Source organism: Stigmatopora nigra, chromosome 13 (genome assembly GCF_051989575.1).
Source record: "Stigmatopora nigra isolate UIUO_SnigA chromosome 13, RoL_Snig_1.1, whole genome shotgun sequence".
Classification (NCBI taxonomy): Eukaryota; Metazoa; Chordata; class Actinopteri; order Syngnathiformes; family Syngnathidae; genus Stigmatopora; species Stigmatopora nigra.
The window spans coordinates 7,376,834-7,392,760 of record NC_135520.1 but is presented as its reverse complement, the minus strand read 5'-3'; the positions used below and the strand labels follow the sequence as shown (position 1 = coordinate 7,392,760).

General features: G+C 43.8%; 1 protein-coding gene across 2 annotated transcripts; it reads right to left on the bottom strand.

Annotated features, from left to right (window-relative positions):
• Positions 1 to 121: 121 nt before the first annotated feature.
• Positions 122 to 15,663, bottom strand: ttbk2a (tau tubulin kinase 2a). Of its 2 annotated transcripts, XM_077731227.1 has the most exons (17): positions 15,346 to 15,663; positions 13,629 to 13,804; positions 12,186 to 12,333; positions 10,972 to 11,045; positions 10,720 to 10,860; positions 10,457 to 10,561; positions 10,307 to 10,372; positions 10,048 to 10,140; positions 9,836 to 9,961; positions 9,608 to 9,765; positions 9,217 to 9,427; positions 8,903 to 9,105; positions 8,267 to 8,810; positions 6,859 to 7,182; positions 4,073 to 4,764; positions 3,412 to 3,803; positions 122 to 764 (listed from the first exon to the last, which is right to left on the bottom strand). In XM_077731227.1, exons 2-17 carry the CDS (start codon positions 13,695 to 13,697, stop codon positions 730 to 732), a joined length of 3,381 nt encoding a protein of 1,126 aa, XP_077587353.1. In that variant the 5' UTR covers positions 13,698 to 13,804; positions 15,346 to 15,663; the 3' UTR covers positions 122 to 729. The 2 variants fall into 2 exon arrangements, with proteins under 2 accessions (XP_077587353.1, XP_077587355.1); XM_077731229.1 differs by lacking the exon at positions 6,859 to 7,182 and having other exon boundaries at positions 15,346 to 15,662.
• Between the last annotated feature and the right edge of the window lie 264 nt (positions 15,664 to 15,927).

The window sequence follows — 15,927 nt, the reverse complement described above, 5'->3', positions numbered from 1 at the left end:
CATATATTTGACGCAAAACTAAGGAATACTTTGTTTGGTACTAAAATGTATGAGCCTGCATCTGATCAATTAACTTTACAAGAAATACAGATTCAGGGGAAAAAACAACACTACTGATACGTTTATTATGCATGCGGAATGAGTATTTTATTTATAACCAGTTTATAAAAATAAAATACAAAAAAATTTCAAAAGAAAACGACCACAACTAAATAAGAATTCAAATCACTGTACAAGGCATTGATATGATACAAATGATAGCATCAACTTAAATAATTACAATTATATACAATGCAAAACAAACAAAAACACATTTTGATACATTCTTTCCCATGGAAACGTTTACGGAATAAAACGTACATACACAATTCTTATTACAAGTATAAATAAAAATAAATAAAACCAATTTCAAATGTGTTACAGATGGCCATAATCATCAAAAATATCACCATGAATAAATAAAATGTCAAGTATGAGAATCTTTCCAACACACAAAATGGTCTAATGTTACCACGGAACGCCACTTCTCTACACTAATAGCAGAAAAAAACAACTGATTTTTTAGTCTTATTGTTTCAACCTCACTTTCGCCGGTTTAAAATCTATTGGAGCTTAATTTACAGAGCGAAAAATGATCTTTTTGCATCTCAGAAGGCCCGGAGAAGAGGCGTTAAGGCGGTGGACCGAACGCTGACGACAGCTTTTCGTGTTTAGAGCGTACATATTGTATCAAAATATTTGGCAACGTGATCCATTTATGAAACCTGCGGGGAAAAAAATGTTAATTGTTTTGTTGTGGAGTTAAAAAAAAAAACAGACAAATCACAGTCATTCAAAGTCAGTTCCAAAATAAAAACAATGACCCCCTTTCCATTGCATGGTACTCACTTTTTTATATCTGTAACTCATTCACTGCCATTGAGGACAATGGCCTTCTAATCCATTTCAACTGGGAGTTTAATTGGATTAGATGCCTATTGTCGCCTAATAGCAGTGAATGAGTAAAAATAAAATAAATAAAAACATAATAATTGTAATGACATGACTAATTCAACCACTGAGTCCATTTTGTTCATTCACATTATTTGTTATCACGTTCCTACTGAGCGATGCATTGAATGGAGCTGGGATTTACCATTTTTCCACAGTAGTGCAAAAGCTCAGCTGTTACAGTGCATCTGAAATTGAGCCAGAAAAATTGGATTTCTGCCACCAAACCACCAAATTCTGCCATAATTCAAGGCATGATCAGGTTTTTTCTACAAAAGAATCTTTCCTAAATCGGCCGTGAAAGCAGCACATTACAGAAGTTAAAACTGAACGTATTGGTCACAGTGAGGTAAAAAGAAGAAAGTGTATTACTTAGTAGTGGATTCAGCATGCGGGAGTTATATTGTAATTTGTAGGGTGGGCGAGAAGAAGCTGTTTATCTTACAAGCGGAGAACAAGCTTTAGCGCTACAATTAAAAGTAGTAGTTTCCTTTGCTCCTCTGCATAAACATGCCGCAGGGCACCTACCCCCCTCCCACTCAAGTATTTATAATCTGGATTATAATTCGAAACGAGCGCCTAAAAACAATATTGTCCCATTTTGTCTTTCAGAGTTGCTGAATTGAAAGCCAGAAAAAATTAACCAGTTAACCAACAATGTTCTTGGTGATGCCTATGATAGTCAATAATGTTATTAGCATTTTTATAAAAGTATGTATTCGGTTCATACTTCTTTGCAACACAAACCCCTTTCACACCACAATCCTGTTACACCGAAACACAAAATTGAATTTATCCTCCTTTGCTTTTGACACTTCTGTCATTGTCCATTAGGAATGGGACATTGATGCATTAAATAGGATTACTAATTACTAAAAATAACTTTTTTTCGTGATTGAATCCCAATCAAGTAAATATTTATCCCACTTCATCTAGAAAAAAATAAAATCAATAGTGTTTTGCTTTTTTTAATACATTATGTAGGTCAAATTGACTCAATAGTGTTAAATGTGTATGCATAATACTGTATTAAAATAAAATCTATGTGAATTTGACCCTATTTAATCAAACTGTGGTAAAAAGTATTATCAGCAAGTAACGTATCGTTTTAAATAAACTAATATTGTCATGTAATTGGTTACTAAACCAATTTGGAGGTATCAGCAAAAACAGTGAACATGACCGGGGCTTCTGCAACTACATTTAAAAGAGGATTATTACCAAATTGTCAGTCATTTTTAAAGGGCCTTTGAAAGCACACAAATGGCCATGTCAGCCTGCCCATTCTCTTGTAAAGAATAGTCACTGGCCAAAAAGCCAGCTTTCAAATGGTGGTGAAAGGAGCTTGTGTTACTACCTCCAAATGTGGAATATTGGTGCAACCCCTTAACCGCAAGACGGCGGATAAACTGCGTAAAAGGGATTAGAGTAGGCACAAGAAGGTTTGTGTTTTCACGTACGCGACAGGTGATTGTATATTCGTTGCGATTGCTTTCAATTGAAGCGCAAGCCCAAAAACCAGAGGGCAAAAAAGACTTATTTAAGCAATGCAAAATCTCTTAATGAATACCGGACTGACTATACTGAAAGATTCTTCAGTACGCAAACCCAGTGCATTAATACTAGTGATAAATAAGTGACTATATACTGCATTGTGAAGGATAGATGGGGAAACATGGAAGCGGCTAACATCATACACTACGCTGCAGTGATTCCCAACCATTAAAGTGCCACAATAAAATGTCCAATTCGACTAAGTGGTCCGCAGACTAATATTTATTTACTACAAAAACTTAACTGATGGACTAATATCAAGGAATCAATTTAAAACAGTTTTCTTTGACAATTTAGAACTAATTAACCTGATGTAATAAGTAAGATGACTAGAGTAATAATCCAATACCATTATAATCTTGGTTTAAATTTAAAATATAGCTTTATTAACATTATTTTCTGTATTTTGTTAGTTTGTTTGGTCAGATGAGCATTTTTTAGACTATTCTTATACTTTTACTTTGAATTAATATTATAGATTGTTCAATAAACTAATTTCATGCCTTTAACGGTGATAGATGTGCAATCATTTTGAACATTGCCAGTCCCTCCTAGCCCAAATAGATTGGTCCCTAAAAACTCAATCAAAACTAACCTAAATGCATTTTTTTGAATAGATAAGATGTAGCTCAATAAAGGTTGGGTACCACTGTGCTACAGTATTAACTACTAACCCTGGACAGGTAAATAAAATGCAGCTGCACTACTTTGTTATCCAAAAGAATAACATGACTATTAGAAAAAAGAAAAAAAAGTTACAGGATAAGAGGAGGGCTTGAGATTCAGAGAGAAAAGGAAGATAGTACCGAAAAGTGTTCTCCGTCCAACTTTTGGGCGACTATCTGGCCAACTTGCTGGAGCACTTACCCTCCCGACTGCACCCTTTGCCCCTGGAGAGGTGGAAGGCGGTACTGCGGGCCTGCCGGCCACAGCACGTCTCCTGGTGGTGGTGGTGGTGGTGGTAGAGGCGGCGCGTGGGAGGCGATCCGGAGAAGCTGCCGCGGTTTTCGTGGCGCGATGGCGAGGAGCTGACTGAGCGCTGCAGTGAGGACGAGCTGCGAGGCGAGCCACTAGAACTGCGGACGTGGTGCGGCGAGCTGGTCAGGCTGCTGACGCCCGCCGTCCTGGAGCCGGCGTAAGGGGCCGACAGGCAGTGGAGGGGAGCGGGGGACCCGCGACCGCCATGCACCAGCTGAGCCAGACAATTCAGGAGGTCGGAGTCGCTGGTGCTACCTGCTCGGATGCGGTAACGTCGGATCCTATATGGGGACAAAAGGGTGAAAGGTCATTTCAAGGGAAACAAATTTGCAAATAGAAAACTAGGAATCTTGGTCTTGGTGCTTGGGCAAAAGTTCTAATGATCAAAATGTCAATCCACCAAGCATAAAAGTCCCTAAAATCAAATAACCTGCACAACCAAAACAACAACAAAAACACATTTGCATCAAATGTACAAATCTGGGTGTGTCTTGGTCAAAATCGCCCTCCAAATTATAACATAAAACAATTCAAAGACATGTTGAAGTACCTGCCCTCCACCAAGTTGCGGCATGGCGGCTTCCCAGGAGTTGGGCGTGGCATGAACCGTGCGGCCAGCTGCTCGGCGGATGAAGTCAAGTGCACCGGCCGAGGGATCCTGCTCCGACGGGACAGCGGGCTTGAGGAGGACGAAAGGGAGGCGTCCCCCTGACGATCTGAACGGGAGCCCACCAGCGAGTCCTCCTCCTGGGAGCGGTCCGAAGCGGTTGACAGTGGGTCCCTGGCCAAGGAGGCCACGGTGGCAAGGGCGCGGCGGTCAGAGAGGGATGGCGAGGCGGAGGGCGATGGCAGCGGGGCCGAGGTGTTGGCTTTCTTCTGCAATAGCTTCTCTTTGGCCGAACCCACGGGTGGCGTTTCCAGCACGGGGATGCGACTCTGCCGACGGCGAGGGGCGGAGTCTTTGCCAACCACATTTTCTGGAGCTGGATTGTCTTTCTCCGTGCAGGGTGGGCTGGGCGATGGCTGTCCGTGGGGTGAAACGGGACTACGGGGCGAACGTGGGGAGTCGCTTCGGCGGCTAGGCACCGGGCTCGGAGGGTCCCTGTTGACCGGAGCCGCTTCTGTGGCGGTCCCCGGGGAGTCTACGGTGGGCTCCGCTTCGGCTTCTTGCCGCCTTTCTGGCGGGTGGGCGCTGTCCGACCCTGACGCCGAGGAAAGCCCGGACGGACGCTGAGCCGTCAACTGGAGGGACAAAAGGAAGAACATTTAGAAAATTAATCCTGTGTTAAACTCTGAGGATGTCAGCAAATTTTGTCCAAGACTTGTTGCTGGTAGAATACAAGGGATTTGGGCTGTAGTGCTCCAGCAAGTAGCCTGATGCAGAAGGAAGAATTTGGAGTACAGTGAACCCCTGCTATTCGCGTAGGATCATTACAAAGCCCTTCCGCGAATAGTGGTAATCCACATTTTTTGAGGCACCCCTCAAATTTTGCTTTGGTAATTGCCTAAAGATTCCACAGATAGCAACAAAGCACTTTCATTATATACTCTGTTCCCTAAATGAAGCTCCTCCAATCCCTCCAACATAGTTTGTGGAGACCAAGAAGCCACAAAGGTGCACCAAGCAATATATTAAGAGCTGGATCATTCCAGAATTTGGACTTTTAAATGTCCTAACTTTTAATATCCTCCAATTAGTCAAAATTGATGGTTTACCTTAAATGTCAGGTGTTAAAGCTAGAACCCATACAGATTTATTCTCTTATTTTGTGGCATCAATAGGAATTAATAAAGCATTTTTGAGGGGGCGTCGAGCACTGGTAGTTTTGCATTATTCGCGGTAGCGCTCGTTCGCTATTCCCCCGCGAATAGTGGGGTACCGTACATAGAAAAGGGTGGGTGGGGTAACAAAATGGACATTAGTTGTTCAACGACAGCATGCAGTACCATAGCTACCATTATCAGACACACAACACGTGCTATGAAGCATGGTGTCAGTCAAACTTGTGAGTGCTAAGCCAGGGACAGGCGGACAGGAAAAGGTTTGGTTTCACGCAACTTGGCAGGGGGCTTCAGTGAAGAGAGGGTGAGGAACAAATACAGGGAGAGAGAGAGGAAGAGGAAGATGGAGAGCACAAAGACGATCTGGAAAAACAAAAAGAGACCATGCGACCTGTGGTCATGAGTCGACAATCCAAACGTACACTCATGCTGCACGTACACGTTAGATACACACAAACACACACTTGTGTTCAAAGCACTTGTCGCAAGAACACCTGAAAGCCATGCAGTCAGTGCACATGTGGGCAAGGTTTCAGCACGGTAAACCAGAACAAAGAAGCCAAAAGAAGCAGTGAAAAGAAAAACAATATAAATAAAAGGTGCGCAGTGAGTGGTGGGTTTGAATGGAAAGCATTGTAGAGCGGAACCTCCAAAGTTCAAGACTTTATGTTTACGTTTTGCTTTGTTCTATTAAAAATGCGTAAAAGTAGTGCAGATTGTCATTAAGGTGGCCATACATCCAGATTCAGATTCATGCAGGACAGTCCTTGATCGAAATGACTCATCCGGTGTAATTCACAGCCTCAACCAAGACACTTAGTATTTATCCTCCCTTTGAAGCTGCACCTGAATGCAGGTTAAACACTTAGGAAGTGCTGCTTTACCTCAACATCTGACATGCTGAAGGCGCCACCACCAAAGGTGAATGACATTCCGCTGTTAACGCGACAGATGACAAGAGGGAATATGTGAGTTGGAATTCAATTGCTGCTTTGTGTTAGCATGCTTGGGGGGATGAGCCGCTTACCACATTAGATTCGGGGAGGAGTTGTTGGGCTGGAGTCTTGTCTTTTGCAAATATATTGTAAATGGCATAAAAATATTTTGCATTCATTTTCCATTCTGCTTATCCTCACAAAAATCACGGGGGCGATGGAGCCTATCTTAGCCAACTGTTGGGACACCCTGAATTGGTTGCCAGCCAATCGCAGGGTACAAGGAGGCAAAAACCCATATACATGCTCACTCATTTTTAGGGATAATTTAGAGTGTTCAATTGTGCTATATTTTTTTTCCCTTACTAAATGCCAAAGGGTTTTTGTAGGAATTGCCAAACTACTAATTTTCATGTCCTACTGTTGAATCTGTAACTTTAAAAGGCAAAATGATCGTGTAGTTGGTTTACTTTTAACGTCCATGTGTTATTGAAGTGAAACGATATGTAGTTTTAAGTCTTCATGTTTGTTTGGATTTTCGCGCCATTTCTTTCAAAAGGGCTCAAAAATGTTTTCTTGTATTACGACTTTTGAGGTTCCGCTGCGAGGGGCCAGTCACCTGCTGTAGCTGGGCCCTGGTTATACGTATGACAGAGGGGAAGTTGGCATTGGCGGCGCCGGCTGGGATGGCAGGTAGTTTCCTGCGACTGGCTGAGGGTCTGGGTGGAAGCGTTAAGGAGGCGTGGCAAGAGGAGGAAGACAGAGGAGGGCGGTCCCGGTGCTGGTCAGCAGACTGGCTACGCCTCATGGCCAGCGGATGGCGCTGGTGGAGAGGGTCCGACAGGGTGCTGAGGAGGGTGTGAGGGCTGGGGGAGCGAAGAGGGATGGGGCCGGATGTCCGAGCGGCCGCTTCGTTGGGCAGGGATGGTAGAGAGGTGGGGTGCTAAGAAAAGGGGAAGGGCAAAAGAGGAGGGGCAGTGAAACAACTGAGGAAGCCCCAGAGCCCCTTTTGGTTGACTAAAAAAAAACGATACTTTTTTTTCATTGAACTTGTATGATAGGAAGAAAAAGAGGAAAATTTCAGAAAGATTTTGCTATAGGAGTGTGGAAGATATAATGACTCAGCAGTTTTTTGATTGACGTGGACTATGTAAATGATCAATTGGGGGATTGAGTGGATTTAGAAATGTATTGTGATTAGGGATGGGGTTTATGATAGAATAGTAATTGGCTTAGTGGTAATTTAGCATTGATTATTTTTGAAGTGACTGATACAAGCCAAAAATGTAAGACTCCAACATATAATTGGTACTTTTTAAAAATCATATTTCATCAAGGCAAATTTGATAAATGTCCATCCCTAATAGTGAATGTTGGCATTTAAAATAAGCAGACTTTGCAAATAAAATCAAGCATGATATTTGCAACTCAAAGCCAAAAAGCTAGCCATGCTGTCAACAGATTGGGAAAAAAAAGGGGATCAAGTGTCATTTTAAAAAGCAGTGATTCCCAACCACTTTGTATCAGAAAGCACTTTGATGAAAGCCTAAATTTCACTGGAATTATGACCTCCTAAACACTTTCATGTCATTTACAACTCGTTTTAAAACATTACCAATAAAAGCAAATGACGACCAATCGTTTGATGGCATCCATTAACTTTGCCAGTGACATGTGAAAAATTAAAAAAGCCTGCCTACACCCACTGTCAAAGGGTTTGAGACTTTTCATCAATTCAGATGGAGGACAGTGTCACAAAATTTGGGATTACAGGTGTATTGAGACTAAGTCATGGCACACACATGCTAAGAACATCTTTAAAATTGTCTTTTTTTCCCTTGAGAAACAATGGTTATAGAGGATTTCACCTAAAAGCGACAATATTTGGCGTAGCTTAATAAAGGTTGGGAAACACAGACATCTAAACCCATCATTGGTCACCACAGCAAAGTTGCCAGAAATGAGCATTGACAGCTGGAACACCAACTTGGCAGTTTTTAAACAAAATTGGACACAAAAGCGCTTACCTGGGTGAGGACCCCCTCTGTTAGGACTTCGGCAGGGCTGGTGGGGGTTACAGGCGGCAGGGCCTCGGCGGGTCCCACACTGAGCTCCAGCTTGTCGGATTTGGCGCTGCCCTTGGAGGACGCCAAGCTGTCCGGCCTGGCTTTCCCAGAAGCAGGGCTCATCACGCCCCGTTCCCACCCAGGTTCCTGCAGCACAACGGCCTCCTCTTCCGAAGGGGTGGAACTGGCCTTGGTACCGGGTCGCTCCACCAAAACCCAATCCGGGGAGACCACGTCCTGCCGGCCCGAGCTAAGGTTGAGGGCTACGAAGCCCCCGCTGATAGCAGCCCCTTCGCCATGCTCCGGAGAGTTGGGGGAGGGTGCTTTGGGTGACCCCCCGCCGCCATTGGAAATGAATTCTTCGTCGTAGTGCCACACCCGCTCGCGACGCTCTCCAGTAGTAGGTGCTAAAGCCTGGTTTACTGGGATGGCGGCGACTCCCTCTGCCACGTTCTCGCTCTTGTGTCGCTGCTGCTGGCTGCTGCTGAGGGTCTGTTTTGTGGGACTACCAGGTAAAGAGGCACATAGCCTTTATTTACAATATGTGGACAACAACTCGAATAAAAACTGAAACTAGAAACTACCCTGGTCACTTACCAGGCTTCTAGTAAGCGTTCAACATTGGGTTTGGACTCCAGACCAAGTCTCTTCTCCAACTCAAAGCTATGGATGTTGCGCAGCTTCCTGAGCAGAGGACCCTCACGTTCTTCCGAAGATACTTTGACAGGCGAGCCCAGGTTTGGAGCTCCATACGTGCTTTGGTGGGCTTGAGGGTTGCCCTGCTCCTCCTCAGTGGCGGCCTGGTCAAATCACAATGTACACAAGTGACATTGGGTTACGTTTCAATGAGGTGTTTAAAGACTGACTGAAGATTCCACACAAACGACTCGGACGAAACTCGTACGATTTACCTTCCACAAGCCTGTGCGTATCCGATTGCGGTTGCGATCGAGCTCCTCCCACACGTCGGCCTCCTGCGTCCGTGGCGGGTGGCTGGGAGAACCGGGCACGCGGTCGGGGGCGGCCACGTTGTTGTCGGCGTCGCTGAGCTGCTCGTCCTGCAGAACTTCCTCAGTGTTCTCACGCAACAAGTCACCCGGAATAAGGGAGGCATTCGCCATGCTGAGGAGTCAAAAGACAAAAAGTGAACGATTTGGACATTTCCTTAGAAGATCAGTTTATTTTTGGGACTATTCCCGTGAATGGCACTTAAACATGAAGATTCAATGCCAGCAATCCCAGTTCAAATGGAGTTCACATCTATCACTGTCATTGAAAGTAGTGATCTGAAATGAAACATACCCCATGTGGGCGGGCGTGAAGCGAGTGTGGTGCTGCGGCGTGGTGGCACTGGCACTGATCACTAGCGTGCCATCCGTGCCCGTCCTCTCCCAGTCGTACGGGTCATTCTCCACTACATTGTACGTCTTCATGCTATTGTCAAACACCGACATCAGCAGCTGCAAAAGAAAAAGAGCTTTTAGTCTCCATCAGTAGGATTGAAACTTTAAACTTCCAAACCTATTATACCTGATAGTCAGGCTTGGTAAAATAGTCGAGACTGGAGATGTGCTCCAAGAAAAGACCAAATTCCGCTGGCAGCTGTTTGAGCATTAAACGGTGGTCGTACGTGTCCTTCAGTTTCCCCACGTGCTCCTGAACCAATGCAAACACGCATTTATTCAATGGAAATTGTATTGGCACTTCCACATTGCGAGATGCATGTTATTGCTTTAGCCTACTTTGTCCTTGATCTTCCTCCAAGGCAACTGGCCTACAAGGAACTCCACCAGCATGTAGAAGAGGGACCACAAATCATCATGGCGACCCATCTCCTGCACAATTACAACAAGGGTTGTGACATAGAAATGATATACACAATTTAAGAGCCCACTAGCATCATTCTTGCTATTGCATTCATTCCGTTTTTGGGCTAATTAGTTATTTACAGATACATCCATTGCTAGTTGAAGTTACCGGCGATGAAAGAGAAAAGTTTACCTTATTTTTGTGTGCGTTGACAGATGCGTAGCGCACCGTTCCCCGGAATCCTGCCACTGGGCGAGGCTTACGGGGGAAAAAAAGCAGATATGCTATTGAAAAAGAAAATTGGTTCCCTAGCCATATTGTCGGATGGGGTGGCACCCTTACCGGTCGGACCTCTTGGCACGAGTTGGTGAACTGGCGTGCTAGACCAAAGTCGAGCATGTAACAAGTGCGGCAGGTACTGGGGAAGCGACCCATGGCAAAATTGGACTGAAAGAAAAAAAATCATGAAGTTAAGACTGGAAACAGCAAATTTGTGATGTCTAATCTAACCCACCGGCCATTATATGAGTACTTCAGTTAGTTAATCATAAAAATAATAGGACATTGTTTCCCTTTTGTATTGTAAAAAAAGAGAAAAAGCTTACAGGTTTGATGTCCCGATGCAGAAAGCCCACTGAGTGAATGCTCTCAATAGCTTCCAGTATCTGGCGGCCCAAACGCAAAGTGGTGCTGATGCTGAACGTTCCCCGGCTCATGCTCCTCCTCAGGTCTGCCAGATTGCGACCCTGTCAAGTCATGTAGTATTTTAGTGGACCACTCTACAAACAGTTCTCAGGATTATGATGACACGATTCAACTATTAGATTAAAAAAAAACAGAAATCATGTATCACCAACCTGAAGCTCCATGACCACATAGTTAAACCGGTCGTTGCGGCCGCATCCCACGAAGCGACACACGTGGTCCTTCCCTGGGTGGAACCAAAGACATGTGATGTCAGACATTGTCGGGTGTACCGATTAGTTCATCAGGCACCAATATTAATATTAACAAACTGCTGTTATTAATGGCCATGAACCAGATAAAACCAAGACTGATCGTTCTGGTTAACATAACTATACAGGAAAAATGCATACTCTATTGGGTTTAAATCTGTATATTGACTTGATATATCTGATACCTTCTACTTCTCAGCCCTGGTGAACTCCTTAACTTATTGGCTTGCATTTATGCCGATAGGCATCCAATCAATGATCACTTGGTGGGTTTGGCAGCGATAATTTGTTGTAGAGTGGAAATAATATATAAGACTGAAATGGGCGCTAAATGAAATATTTCACTTCATCTTTAGTGTGTTCTTTTAACAGCACAGGATTTCGACTATGAGCTGAAGAGTCCTGTTTCATCTCGAGTTACGTTGATTCTCCCGTGAGGAAAGCTGCGCAAGCATGATGCGCCCAGGCCTTGGCCATTAGATGGCCAACGTGATCCAAGCCCATTGATTTTCTTCTCGGATGAAGGCAAAACATACTGCAAAGGGCATGAGGTTTAAGAGATGGAGCAAACTCAACAGAATGTGGAAGACTGTGATATTGTCATGTTGTTCTATCTGAATGTAACATGCATGTATGCTATATAAAATGGGCCCTTTAAGAAAAGCTCTGATCGAATGCTGTTCACCTAGATTGTGTCAACATTTTTTTTTACAGTGATGGCATAATAATGCAGAACTTAACCAAGACTTGATTAAAGTTGCTTAATGGTGAGTTTGACCCAGAAATGGGGATTGAACACAGAAACAAAGTATCACTCGCATTTTTGCAATGATATTTTCTTCCTTAATGGATTTGATAGTGATTTGGAGGGAGATCCAGAGTATGGTAAAAAAATGTTATGCTCAATAATTGCTGGGAATACCTTAAAGTAACCTGAAAATAGCTGCTTCAAAATAAAAACAGACTTCCTGTGTCTTTGCAACAGACTTTTTTTAAGGACCTGGCAGGAATCCTAATCATCATCTCAGGTGTCCGACCTCGAAAGGTCAGCGCAGTCGGTCGCGGCAATCAATACAGTGGGGTGGAAAATGAAACTAGGGACTACGGAAACGCACCCTGCAGCTTCTTGAGCACGGCCACCTCCATCTTGAGGACTTGTTTGGGCTGCTGAGCCGACTCCACCTTGAGCGCCACGCTGACTCGGGTCAGTAGGTCGAGCGCTTCGTAAATCTCCCCGAAACCGCCGCCCCCGATCTTCTTCGCCTGGAATTAGAAAAAATGCCATATTGAATCTATTGTGCAACATTCAACTTAGTAATTGTGGCAGACAGTCTGCACGCTAAACACCTGCCCTCAATTAACGACACCATGAAAAAGCATACGGCTATCAATTGGCGTCCACATATTCTCACCTAATTTGCACTCTCACCTCTATAGCACCGAGCAGAGCTTTCATTTCCCTCTTAGCCGCCGCGTGCCCTTTGCTGTCCTCCACGCGAGGATTAACTGCGGCATTCTTACATAAGTGGGCTCCTCAGCTGAGAGGAATCGGCAACACGGCGGGGAGCAGACACGGTCGCTCTCTGCTCTTTTATAGCTCAATTGTGGACAGGAATAGCAACTCCTTGGCTATTTTTAGACCTCACCAAGCCGCAATGCTACATGTGACCCCGGAAATGTCGGTTGCGATTTGGGGACTTTTTTATACACGAGCTCAGTCACGGAAGGTGATGGAGGTCCAATTTGAACTGGGAGACACAGCAGTGATCATTAACTCATTGGCTGCCATTGACAGTGCAAGATGTCCAATTTATTGAAAGATTAAGAAACAGGATTCCTGGTTTAAATGAATTGGACGACTATTTTAATTGATAAATACTTTGGAAGTCCATTAATGTTTAGAGACATTGGTTGCCAATGACTGTGCTAGATGTCCAATTCATTGAAAGATGAGAATTAACCAGCAGTTTAAATGAATTGCACATCTGTCGTAATCCATGATTATTTTGATAGTCCATTAATGTTTAGAGACCTAAAAACGGTCCATATCTGCTTTATTGGGACATTTCATAGTATTTTTTTTTTAATTTAGATATTTTTTATTTTTCAAATTTTATTAATGAAGGAATGCATTAACAATAGGCAAAAACAATAAAACAAAGTACAAATTTGTTGTCATTTTTACTATCTTGATACATACTATTAATTTAAAAAAAGCTATTGTGTGATTTCTGCCCTCCGCAATGATAGCAGATGATTCACTTTGTGATGAAATTAACATTTAAGCAAATATCTGCTTTTGTTTTGGAAATCAATGATTATTCTGTTTTGAACTTTTACCTTTTTAGCTCAAATGTAATAGAGTACGAGAACAGGCAATTACACATTTTTGTACCGAGGCTATCTAGTCCAAAAACTGCTAATAATTGTTGATTTGTTGACTATGATGAAAATAAGCTTTTGTGGTAGCCCTAGTGGAAAAATGTTAAGAGGTGCATCACTGTATGTGGCTGGCAAACATAATCATTCACTAGCAGTTTGATGAGATCATGACTCACCACTTTCCATCGTTCCTTCACCAGGGAGAGCACGCTGAGGATGTCCACTTGCTCCGCTCCCCCGCTCATGCCGCCTGAAGACCCCGACTGTTAATCTGACCCCGCCCTGCCTCCACCAACCACTCTCGAGTGACAGGCTCAGACGAGGGCGAGCATCTGGGGCTTGTTAAACAACCCTGTGGATGAGAATTGATGCAAAATGAAATAAAAAATAAGAGCAAACATGTACATTATGTAGGGTTTAAGTCTGAGAATTGACCATAGTACTTCCTTATCTTCCACTTGTCCAAATAGATTGGACATCTACAGCCACAAAAGGGGAGTGATTTAGTTGAAAGCCTAACCTGTCTGCATCTTTGCCCTCATCCAGCCATCCAACTAAGAACTTCACAACAACAAACAGATTGGTGACAGCTTTAGCTCCGTAGTTGAAGATTCTTTCATGTAACACTCCCACAAACCTTTCATTCATCACACCACACACACACAGCATTGTTACATAACAGACATTCACTAAGCTAGCTTTTAAAGCCGTGATCTGGACCATCAAGAAGGGAATCCGTCAAGGAAAACCGAGTCCCAATGGAACTCGACCTCAGACGGTTGATGAAAAAAATTGGTGTGCAACATACGATACTTTGACAAATCAGGGGAGACTTCATCTTTGTCAATGTTTGACTGATTGAACTTCCCCCCGAAAAACAAACAAACATGCAACCAACATAGAGGAAGCTGCCAAAGCATCAGTGTCTTCCAACACTGCTATAAATCACACACGTCCATGACTCCCACCCTCTCCAATCGTCTCCCAGGCAACCGCCGTGTACCATTGTGGCTCTTAAAGTGTGATGATGTGCAAAAGACAGACAAAATCATAAACACACAAATTCTTCATCCATATTAATGACGTGGTAAAAGTATAGAGACAAGGTAGAATTATTATCTACATTTAGACCCCATTCCATCATGCAAGATTTGATAAAGACGTTCACTGATCGTGTAATTTCAATTTGTTAGCAATCATAAACTGAATTAAATCCACTTTTTCATTCATTCATTTTCCGTAATCTTTATCCTAACATGGGATGAAGGGGTGCTGGAGCCTATCCCGGTCCAACTATTGGCAGCATTTGCTATACATACAAGGCCTGTACATGAAAATAGAGCTGACAATATATTTTACCAAAAACACGTGCAAAAAAATGCATAATCCGCTTATTAAACATGTCCCAACATACATACATATTAAGAGAATAAATGTTTTGCTTGCAGCACATGTCTAGCCACTCCACACCCTAAGGTCGGCGGACCATGGTTCAAATCACGAGTGGACATCACTACTCACTACTAAGTACATTCATTCGTGCTAAGAAATCCAATATAAACTGGTTCCACTGGATGCTTTTTTTCCTCTCGGCAACTGATCTTGGTGATACAGAAAGGAACATATGCTGGATTTCTCAGCAGGCATTTCCAAAGAGCCAACCGCAACGAAACCCAGCGGCGTGACGTGTTTTCGGGGATGCACGTTCGCCACCGCAGTGGTGATCGTGGCGCGGGCACAAAACGAACCGTTACTCGGCTATTTCATGCTCAAAGCAGGCTGCAACACGAATGTTGGCGTGGAAATGGACGCTGTTCATCTTGGCAACGTAAACAGCAACGCGGGGGTAAAATGGCGTGGCGTGGGGATGCAAAGTGAAGCGCTGCCTTTTACCTCGCCTTGACCCGAAATCGACGAACCCGGGTGTGGTTAGGCAGTAGCGGCTACATCCACGGAGACGACCTGCAGCGACGAGGAGCTCATTCTCGTCGTGGCCTGCTCGGAGAGCGAAAAGGGAGGGCGAAAGGCTTCCGAATATGTTTCTCCTTCTCCGGGCTGTCACCTCAGCATCTCTTGTGTCGGTCGATGCGGACCCGTGACGCGAGGTGACGTGAGAGACGGAACTTCCTACGTGCGCGCTCCCGAGGCTTCAAACCTTCGCAACAAGACGGTCGGGAACGCGCGTGAGAGCGAGAGAAGCGCTCTCACGCGCTTCAACCAATCACGCGCAACGTCCCCATAACGACTCCTGGGTGCATTTTTCTCACGATAAAGCAACATTTGATGACAATTATATGATGACAATAGTAAAAAGACACAAACGACATGCAGCTGCGATGACGACAGTGGTTTGGTATACGCCAAAAATGGCGATTTTATAACAAGAGTTATGTTTGTTTGTATTTCGTTTGTTTTAATAAAATGACCCACTTTAGCAAAGATAAATGACAACTAAACGTAGCAAAAATGTCGACA

Excerpts from the sequence above, each read along its gene's own strand:
- ttbk2a (XM_077731227.1), bottom strand. The coding sequence starts at position 13,697 with ATGAGCGGGGGAGCGGAGCAAGTGGACATCCTCAGCGTGCTCTCCCTG. Across the intron at positions 12,334-13,628 it reads TGAAGGAACGATGGAAAGTG|GCGAAGAAGATCGGGGGCGG; the intron begins GTGAGTCATGAT and ends TTCTAATTCCAG. Across the intron at positions 3,804-4,072 it reads CGCAACTTGGTGGAGGGCAG|GATCCGACGTTACCGCATCC; the intron begins GTACTTCAACAT and ends GTCCCCATATAG.